Here is an 11,341-nt window from a genome sequence, read left to right as displayed (position 1 = left end):
GGTTAAAATATGGAACCCAAAATATACCATGTAACCAATAACCGTAGAAGTCATTGACACTAATATAGAATCATTTTTAGGTTGTGAATAAATTATAGGCAAGAACGAATCCATAGAAGTTAAAATTCTACTAAATATTTTCTCTAAGATAGGTTCCCTATATACACTAGTTCTAAGATTTAAGATAAAGGAATTTAGAGGATTAAACCCTCCTTTAATAATGGCCTAATAGATGAAATTGACATCATTTTAAAAAGAAGCAATGAGGCTAAAAGGATAGAACCAAATCTACCCTCCCCAACTCTAGGAGTGTCCATAAAATTCAATATGGAGAAATTAAACTTTGTGGTGGAAATCGAAACTACTCTAAAAAAATGAGTTGAAAGAAATTAATCCTACATCTTGGCAAGAATCTAAATATGTAGTAGGAAAAAATAAATCCATAGCACATAGTAAAGAAACTTTACACCAACTTTTGCAAGATACATAAATTTTCCAAATAGAAGTAATAGTTTCTAGTTGACGTAATAAATGAAACTACCAAAAAATATCATATAACCATCAATTAATCATCCAAAAGTGGTACCCAAATTATCTCCAATCTACGATGCCCTTTGAGGTGTCAAAACAGGCACGAACACATGTAATTCCCTTTGACAATTCATTTATGTTTTAACACAGTTTTACATTTCTAGTTTGAGGAGACCCAACTTCCAAGAGGCCATAAGTTATAAGTTAAAATTCTAATTAACAAATCATTTCAAGTGCTAGAAAGATTGTGAAGTTTTATATGAAGATATAACCTTTGTGGAAATTGCATCCCTTTTTAGTCCCAAATAATGCCTATAATGCATTTTCAATTGATCTTGAAACTTTGAAAATGGAAATTATAATATTTTTAAGTTCAAACATGATTGTGCAACACAAATTTATTGGCATGACTATATTGCTAATCCATAGCTTGGGGGAAAATTGTCCAACAAATTCTCAGATGTAATCTTACTATAAATAGTGATGTTATAAGGTTGAGACAACATTTTTCTAACAAAAAGCATCTGCAAAAATATCAATATCTAATCTCCATTTAAAGAACATGGTAAATAGGAGAACCAATACATGAAACTGTCTAAAGGTAACTTGAAAATTTTGAGCTAAAAGAGACCAAAATGTGGTACCCAAATCCCTAAGAAAATTCAAATGAGTCGATGAGCTAGAAAATGCATTCCTTCCACCTATCATAAGCTTGTCAAAAGCCATACAACTTGGGTGCTCTATTTGGATTTGTAAATTCTATTAAAAAATATCTATGATGTATCATAACATGTGTCATAGGTTGCTCAACAAATGTAACTCTTGCTTACAACTCTCTTATATGTCATAGTTCTTACTTTTTTTGGAGATTCAACTTTGATTACACAACTAAGCTCCTTTTTTTTTTTAATATAGATCTTCAAGATATCTACAACCTTATAACTCAAAATTAATTGGCCCAAGTTTTGGAATAAGATATAATAGTCATCCATGTTTTAAATTTAAATTTTTTTAAAGGTAAAGGTCAAGTTTGTGGTTGTAAGGCTAACCCCGTGATTACAATAAAATATTGTTGGGTAACAACTAAAACTAAGTAGGTGTATAGATAAGTGTAATGAATGTGTGATTTAGGCGAATGTATTAGAGGATATGTATACAAGGAGAAAATAAGGACTAAATATATGGGAATGCATCATATGTTGATAGATAAGATAAGGAGAATGATTTGTGAGAGTTTTTTTTTCAATTCAACTATGTGAGATTTCTTTGCATCCAAATTTCAAATCACACTGTGTGATCCATCATTAGGATGTAAAATAAATTTGTAGGAGAAATGTGGATGTTTGCATACTAAGATGGGTTAAAAAGTGAAGAGGAGGATGGTGGGGAGGGTTGTAGAATATTCATGTTTTCATTTAGAAATTAAGACAAATGCAAAGAAGAGGAGGGTGGTGGGGAGGGTTGTCGAATATTCATGTTTTCATTTAGAAATTAAGACAAATGCAGAGTAGTTAAAATCATGCTATTTAAAGTTTCAAAAGATGGACAGATAAAAATAATGAGAAAAATAAAGAAATACACAAATAAAAATAGACAACGATCTATGCATATAAGAAGAATGAATTTCCTTATGCTCGAGAATATGATATTTATCAACATCTAAATATATACATTTAAAAAGAAATGTAAAGTTAAATGAAAAATATTATTAGTATTCAACATTTACCATTACATTATTCCAACCATAAATTTAAATAATTTTCATTTTAAGACACAAAACTCTCATTTAAAAATAAATAAATAAATGAAAATACAAATTTACCATTACATCATCACACTCATAAATATTAACACTTCTTTATTAATGACATTAAATTTCTAAAACTTATAATGTTAACTTAGATGGTTTTGGATTTGATTGTGGAGAGCTTTCTAGTATTGATGTTTTGAATCACAGTCTCCAACCATCATCACAATAAGAGAGGCCAAAGGAAGACCTCAAATGTTGATACAAAAGGATCTCATAAAATCAAATCCGAAAATAATAAAGTTAATACCTTCTTTTATTTTTAAAAAAATTATTGGATGTTTTCCCTTTTCAATAGAACATATATCAGGGGAAGAACACCAATGACTCATAAGGGGTCCAATAATTGTTATGATGGTTGATCGTGGAGAGGTTTTTAGTATTGATGTTTCAAATCACAGTCTCCAACCATCATCACAATAAGAGAGGGCAAAGGAGGATCTCAAATGTTGATACAAAAGGATCTCATAAAATCGAATCCAAAAATAACTAAGTTAATACATTTTTTCATTTAAAAAAAAATTGTTGGATGTTTGCCCTTTTCAATAGAACAGATATTAGGGGAAGAACACCAGTTACTCATAAGGGGTCCAATAATTGTTATGATGGTTGACCGTGGAGAACTTTTTAGTAAATTGATGTTTTGAATCGTAGTCTCCAATCATCATCATAATAAGAGAGGGAAAAGAAGGATCTCAAATGTTGATACAAAAGGATATCATAAAATTGAATCCAAAAATAACAAAGTTAATACCTTTTTTCATTAAAAAAAATTCTAGATATTTTCCCTTTTTAATAGAACATATATTAGGGGAAGAACACCAGTGACATAAGGGGTCCAATAATTGTTATGATGGTTGATCGTGGAGAGCTTTTTGGTATTGATGTTTTGAATCGTAGTCTCCAACCACCATCACAATAAGAGAGGGAAAAGAAGGATCTCAAATGTTGATACAAAAGGCTCTCATAAAATTGAATCCAAAAATAACAAAGTTAATATTTTTCCTTCATTTAAAAAAAAAATATTGGATGTTTTCCCTTTTCAATAGAACATATATTAGAGGAAGAATACCAACGACTCATAAGAGGTCCAATAATTGTTATGTTTTTGTTATGATGGTTGATCGTGGGGAGCTTTTTAGTATTGATGTTTCGAATCACAGTCTCCAACCATCATCACAATAAGAGAGGGCAAAGGAGGATCTCAAATGTTGATACAAAAGGATCTCATAAAATCTAATCCAAAAATAACAAAGTTTATACCTTTTTTCATTTAAAAAAATAAATACTAGATGTTTGCCCTTTTCAATAGAACATATATTAGGGGAAGAATGCCAATGACTCATAAGGGGTCCAATCATTGTTATGTTTTTGTTATGATGGTTGATCATGGAAGGCTTTTGAGTACTGGTGTTTTGAATCACAATCTCCAACCGTCATCACAATAAGAGAGAGTAAATGAGGCTCTCAAATGTTGATACAAAAGGATCTCATAAAATCAAATCCAAAAATAACAAAGTTAATACCTTTTTCCATTTTTGAAAAAATTACTGGATGTTTGCCCTTTTCAATAGAACATATATTAAGGGAAGAACACGAGTGACTCATAAGAGGCCCAATATTTGTTATGTTTTTGTTATGATGACATCCAATTACTAATATGAAAAGAGCCTAAAAATGATAGTCGTGTACCAATAGTTGATCACTTTTTAAGTTGATAATTGGTCACCATTATTCAGACACTTGTGTAGAGTATTATGACATTTGGTTGAAGTATTAACATTTTTGAGTGAACTATTATTGGTGCATATTTGAGTGGGTACACTTGACACTTTGGAATGACCACTTTTTAATCCCTCAAAAAATCCACATAAATACCCACAAGCTGAAACCTTAGCCTTAAACCAATTATTAAAGCTCTACATATAATTTTAATCACTATTTTTGGAATAGGAATTAATATTATTACTATTTTTTTTCCGAATAGGAATCGTTTTTGACAATGTTGCCCGGGTAGTTTTGTACCTTAAAGACTCGTGCCAGATAATCTAATTAAACTTAAAAATAAAGAAGGCTTTATTCAATCCTACTTTACGCACCCCAATTGGTGGGGTTTCACTCCTATTTTCATCCAGCGTGCAGATAGGCTCAATTGTCCTTGCCATGCCACGTGTCCATTTAAAGGCCTCATAGGGTTGAGAGCCAATAGAATGAGGTCTTATCCAATCTCTTATCCAGACATGTAATCTTCTTCAATATTGATTACATTCCCCATTCTTCAATACAGGAGCAATCCTCCGCTCTCTCCAAAGAAAACATCAGCAAGGAAAATATCAGGTTGTTTTGTGTGTCTGTGTGTGCCAGAGACATGGCGGCGTCTCTTGCAACAGGATCGGCTCTGCTCCAACCCACAAAGCTCACCATTCCCCGGGGCTCGGCCACGTCATCAGCATCGTCACACGTGTGCAAGGCCCTGGGTTCGAAACCCGCGAGCTCCAGAATATCGTGCTCCCTGCAAGAGGATGTCAAGGACTTTGCTGAGAAGTTCGTTGATGCATCTAAGATGGCAGCCTTCGCTCTCGCCACGTCAGCACTTGTCGTGTCTGTATGTTATATTTCCCTTCAATTCTTCGCTGGATTTTTTAGTCTTTCAATTTCGCACATTTTTAGTTTTGGTTTTTGCCGGCTCAATTTTGTGTTGTGGGTTTCGAATTTATGGCTAAGTATTTCCATTTCATGCTCCGTTGTAAATGATATTTTGAATTGCTGGGTTATCTTCTATCATACACAGCATCGAATGATGAATGGTGGTTAAGGTGTTACACTAGATTAAACGGTTTATAGGGTGGAGAAAATATATTTAAATAATCTTCAGATTTTTCTATGTCAGATTTCCTTCTGTTAATTTTGATTAGGAAGCTGGCTGCTTATGAAATCCTATCATCCTGATATAGCTGGCCATTGTTCTCAGCCTTCCAAGATGTTTTTAATGAAGTGGGGACTCTTAAGCTGCGATTTCTATGAAGTACCATTTGTATCAATTGTCTTGCTATCACAGAAATATTCAAGCTCTTTCTAAGTTTTATTAGCTATTTTCCACCTACAAATCCTATACCTAAACCCCATCCTCAATTGTGCAACTAAAACCTTATTTTCTCTTTGATAAGAGGAGTTTCAGAATTCTTTTGATTTCCTCTTAAATGATTTATTTTCAACTTTTCAATTAAGTAGTTAGACATTTTTATACAAATAGAATGCAAAGTGAGTTCAATTTTTATTTTATTTTTATACATCTTCAATTAAATTATTTGATAGTATTTATATATATATAAATCTTGTAAAACTTTGATGACTAATTATCTTCAATTAAATTATTTGATAGTATTTTTATATATAAATCTTGTAAAACTTTGATGACTAATTATCTTTTTTTTTTGGACCAAACTTTAACTCTTTCTTTTCTTATCATTATTTAAACTAATATTTTTAAAGATTGTTTCTTCAATCTATATTACTCTCCTCTTCTTAAACATAGAGGACCTAATGTAATTCAAAGTATAAACAACAAGATTTACTCAAATAAGATAAGAAAAATTCATACATTAATATTTATAAGATATTAACATATAATTTATATGGTCAAGAATTGTAATAACAAATAACAGAGATGCCACTAATCAATTTTGCAGAATTTCTAAACCCTCATGTTCACAATTTGGACTACTATATAGATAAACTACGTGACGAAAACCTTCCCCCACTCCCCCCTTCACTACTCTATTGCCCCTTTGACTATTTGTGTAGATTTCTAAAATGTAATTTATACTATTATGTTGTCTTTATAAATTGGCTTATTTATAAAAAAATAATTTAAGATGTGAAAGTACATTAGGATTGGATAAAAGACTTTAAATGGTGTTAGATTATAAGATCAGAAATTAAAAAGATAGATGGATAGATTGTTTTTAGTCTATGAGACTAATAATTTAAGATGTGAAAGTGCATTAGAATTGGATAAAAGACTTTAAATGGTGTCAGATTATAAGATCAATAATTAAAAAGATAGATGGATAGATTGTTTTTAGTCTATGAGACTAAACATAGTCTACAATATAGGAAGAATGGGAGAGATGTTAATGTGTACTGAGCTTGTGAAATTAAGTTAATTTCAATAACTCAATTCTTTTCTTGTGTAAGTTAATGATGAACACTCTCAATTTTTAATGTAGTTCTTACTGAAGAAGTTGTGCTAAGAGTACTCATATAAAATATTAGTAAATCAGAGATAATTATGATATTGTTATAAGGATAACTGTGTAGCTTTTGAGTCAAACTCATTGACCTATGTTTCATTACCAGTGACTCAACATGAATCCATCTCTTATGAGAATAAATGAAACATTTAGCACTCATTGGTTCTTGGTGATGCTCACAGAGGTGAAGCACCACCAGAACTTTCCAGGAGATCACCCATTCCACTCTACTTGCAACCCCATTTGCAAAACTTTCACCAAATATTGTGCCTAATAAACCTTAGAAAGCTCCTTTTAAAAAATGATAAAATTAAACATAAAATACCAAGCAAACTTAAAAGCACCAATTAATCCTCGCGAATAAATTTTCACCAATCTCCTCCAACAAAATATATAGAAACTCAACATTTAAATAAAAATAATAATAATTCACATGCAATTTTCAATAATGAAAAGTTTCTTTAATCCATTTTATATCCTAGATTAGCACATCCACACACTGAGCTCATCTTTCCTTGATTATTTTTCTTCTCGGTGTAGGCATTATTATTGATCCCGACTAATATTCTCACACAGCCTACAACAATTTCTTTGTCCGCCAACAAAATATTTAGGTACTTAACTTTTAAAATAAATTGTGTGAAATTTTCTAGCATCAAAAGTTTCTGGAATCCGTTCTATGTCCTACTTAGCACATCTATACGCTCACATTTTCCGTCGGCTTTTTCCGTTTTCAGGGAGCGAGCGCGGAGGGGGCGCCGAAGCGGCTAACGTTCGACGAGATCCAGGGCAAAACCTACCTGGAAGTGAAAGGCTCCGGCACGGCCAACCAGTGCCCCACCATCGACGGCGGCGTGGAGAAGTTCGCGTTCAAGCCGGGCAAATACGAGCTGAAGAAGTTCTGCCTGGAGCCCACCTCCTTCACCGTGAAGGCCGAGGGCGTCGGCAAGAACGCCCCCCTCGACTTCCAGAAGACCAAACTGATGACGCGCCTGACCTACACCCTCGACGAGATAGAGGGCCCCCTCGAGGTCTCCCCCGACGGCAAGATCAAGTTCGAGGAGAAGGACGGCATCGACTACGCCGCAGTCACGGTTCAGCTGCCAGGTGGCGAGCGCGTGCCCTTCCTCTTCACCATCAAGCAGCTCGTGGCCTCCGGGACGCCCGAGAAGTTCGGAGGGGAGTTCCTTGTGCCTTCCTACAGGGGCTCCTCCTTCCTGGACCCCAAGGGCAGGGGTGGCTCCACCGGCTACGACAACGCCGTGGCGCTGCCAGCTGGAGGGCGCGGTGACGAGGAGGAGCTGACGAAGGAGAACATCAAGGACACGTCCTTCTCTACCGGGAAGATCAATCTGAGCGTGAGCAAGTCCAAGCCTGAGACAGGGGAGGTGATTGGGGTGTTCGAGAGCATTCAGCCGAGTGATACCGATTTGGGGGCCAAGACTCCCAAGGAGGTCAAGATTCAAGGTGTTTGGTATGGACAGATTGAGTAGGGGATAAGTTTTCCCTTCTTTCTTGCTTTTTCCCAAAGCAATGGAACCAAACGTTTCTCTCTCCTTATCATAAATCTGTACATTTTTGCTTGATATGGGAATTTTATTTATTTATAAGAGTTCTAATGTTCACTCGCTATTATTAATTCATATAGGTTTTGAAGTATTGAAAAATATAGAAATTAATTTATATGAGTATATTTTTGTTGTTGTTATTTTATTCATTAGTTCCTTCTAAGGCAGGTAAATTTAGGATCTTTTAGTTGTAATTATATTAATTTGTCTCGTCAATCAATCAATTAGATCAAATTATTAAATTTTATATTTGTGTTGTTATAAATGAGAATATCAACAGTTATTAAAGTTGTCTTACTATAGTTTATAATAACACTTGTTTCTCTTTTCAATAGTACCTTAGAATATATATGATCATTTTTATATTTTACATTAAAAAGTTTATTTTACAAAAGTATCAACTCCTAGTTTATATAAGTTTTAAAGTACTACAAAATAAAATAAATTTATATAAAAATGTAAAAAATTTAGTATTTTTATTTCTTGTTATTTATTTATTTATTCATTGAATAGAAATAATTTAAATTGTTATATATCTTCTTATCATAAATTCTACATTTTTTTTGTTATGATTTAAAAAAAATAAATGTCCTCATTATTAAAAAAAATTATTAAAAAATTATAAAATTTTAAAGATTAATTTATTAAAAAAGTGAAAAAAGAAAAGATAAATGTGTATAGTAATATGGCATTTCTATAATTTATTATTTTATTGTTTATAATATACAAAAAATAATCTTGTGACATTTAGAATAACATGATCTATTATTGGCATAGAAGAGGCAAAGGAGGTCCATAAGCTATATGGTTACATTGTAAAGTATTGCATATTTTCAACATCTTTATCTTGTCTTCTTTTATTATCAAAATTTTACTTGAAACAATATAAGTTTTAAAATAGAAAATTATGATTGAGTAGATCAAATGATGATGTAGCTATTTATTTGTTCTTACATATTAATTTTCAAAATCATAATTACTAGTTTATGAAGTTGTCTTACTAGAGTTTATAATGACACTTGTTTCTCTTTTCAATAGTACCTCAAATATATATGATCATTTTCATATTTTACAATAAAAAGTTTATTTTACAAAAGTATGCAACTCCTAGTTTATATAAGTTTTAAAGTACTAAAAAATTAAAATAAATTTATGTAGAAATGAAAAAAATAATATATTTTTATTTCTTGTTATTTATTTATTTATTAAATAGAAGGAATTTAAATTATTATATATCTTCTTATCATAAATTCTACATTTTTGTTGTTATGGTTTTTTTTTTAAAATGTTCCCATTTAAAAATATATTATAAAATTTTAAATATTAAATTATAAAAAAAGTGAAAAAAGAAGAAGATAAATGTGTATAGTAATATTACATATCTATAATATATTATTTTATTGTTTATAATATACAAAAAATAATCTTGTGACATTTAGAACAAGAGACGCAATGCGTCATAGTCCCTGCCTAACGCATAATGGTTGTAGAAGTGTAGATAAGTGAGAATCTAAATTATCATTGTGAATGCATTAATTTTTGCCTAGAAATGCACTTGTGATCTGATAGGATTGCTCATATTTTGTTGTTAAATTTTTGTCCTAGAAATGCACTTGTGATTTGATATGATGGCTCATATTTTGTTATTAAGTTCTCGTGCTATATTATTATATCGTTGGGCATTTAAGCCCAACAATAAGAGGCCAAAGTCCCCAATATGGCACTAAGTACTTAATATCATACTATGATCAATACATATGCTTTAGACAAATTTGCACCTTCTACATTGACAACTTAAATTATGTGCAATGAGGAAAGATATCCATACCAATATTTGAATTATAGAACTTGAAGAAGTGATGAAGCATTTGGAGTATAACATTATATGTTTAAGCATACCATGTATGCTACTAGAGAACCATAAGTAGTTGGAATAACTCCCCCAACTATGTATTATTCTTATCTTGATTATCAAATGGAACTCACACTATTTTTAATCATTAACACTAGACAAAAACTAGGATAGAGATAAATAGCAGTATACAACAATAACAACATAAACATAAATGTAGAGGAAAAAAAAAAGATAGATAATATAGAGGAGGAAGAGGAAGATAGATAAAATAGTAAGATAGAGTGATAATAACATAAGTTTTGTGTGTGTGTGAGAGAGAGAATTAAATATAATTATTTTTCTTAATAAAACAATAGTCAAAATAAAATCATGGTTATAATAAAAAATTAAAATATATTATATTTTAATTAATGAAACTAAGAATTTAATTTTTATATTAAAACTCACATTTCTATAAGAAAAAATGAAATGTATTGAAATATAAAAATATTTTATAAGTAAAACTATTTGTTTAATTTTACACAATTAGAGAAGGTTTACTATTAAATGTTTTGTATTTCCAAAATTTTCATAAAATTAAGTAGTTTTTAATTATAAAATAATATCTATATAATTTAATATGTACTTTTTTTTAAAATTATAAATCGAGAGTTCAAAAGAGTACATCAAAAAGGAGGGAGGCAAAGCCTCAACCAGCTAGAAGGAGAGCAGCAATGAAAGAGAACCATCAAAGAGAACAACTACTCGAAATACATATACAACCGAGAAGCAACAAAGTACAAGAGAACCGGAAGAGCAGCCAAAAAAAGGATTAGGCCTGCGGGTAAACATCTTCAAATTTGTTGACCTAGGATGTCCAACCAAGGGGTCCCTCCATCCATATAGCCTTTTTCTCTTCTAGCAATTGATGAAAGTACATTTGTAAATAATAAATAGATTTAATACATATAAATTTGATGTTGTTGAATAAATAAGAAATAAAATATAACTATTTAATTTTAATACATAGTTTATATAAACATAATAATAATTTATATATCTTTTAGAATTGAATTATTTCTTTTTTGTGGTTATTTCTTTAGTATTTTTTTATATATGAAATATAATTATTAATTTAATATTAAAATATATATTTAAGTTTTAAATGTATTTAAACTAAATAATAAATTATTTAAATAAAAAATATTAATAATAATAAATGATATAATTTATAAATTGTAACGCTTATCAATTATATATATTACAAACACTATTATAAAATATAATTAAAAAATAATATTGTTTAGTTTATTTTTATAATATTAATAATTTAATTACTTTTATTTAA

The 11,341-nt window shown here is 30.6% G+C and overlaps 1 protein-coding gene across 1 annotated transcript; it reads left to right on the top strand.

Moving 5' to 3' along the window:
- The first annotated feature begins 4,621 nt into the window (after positions 1 to 4,621).
- LOC149563703 (oxygen-evolving enhancer protein 1, chloroplastic-like) lies at positions 4,622 to 8,201 on the top strand. Its single transcript, XM_089826842.1, has 2 exons — positions 4,622 to 4,943; positions 7,329 to 8,201. Exons 1-2 carry the CDS (start codon positions 4,707 to 4,709, stop codon positions 8,082 to 8,084), a joined length of 993 nt encoding a protein of 330 aa, XP_089682968.1. The 5' UTR covers positions 4,622 to 4,706; the 3' UTR covers positions 8,085 to 8,201.
- Positions 8,202 to 11,341: the final 3,140 nt, after the last annotated feature.

The sequence above is a fragment of the Cupressus sempervirens genome, chromosome 4 (assembly GCF_028749045.1).
Source record: "Cupressus sempervirens isolate cs-2001-9-10 chromosome 4, ASM2874904v1, whole genome shotgun sequence".
Classification (NCBI taxonomy): domain Eukaryota; kingdom Viridiplantae; phylum Streptophyta; class Pinopsida; order Cupressales; family Cupressaceae; genus Cupressus; species Cupressus sempervirens.
The sequence above is the reverse complement of the archived record's forward strand: the minus strand, read 5'-3'. Positions and strand labels throughout refer to the sequence as shown.

Excerpts from the sequence above, each read along its gene's own strand:
- LOC149563703 (XM_089826842.1), top strand. The coding sequence starts at position 4,707 with ATGGCGGCGTCTCTTGCAACAGGATCGGCTCTGCTCCAACCCACAAAG. Across the intron at positions 4,944-7,328 it reads CGTCAGCACTTGTCGTGTCT|GGAGCGAGCGCGGAGGGGGC; the intron begins GTATGTTATATT and ends TTCCGTTTTCAG.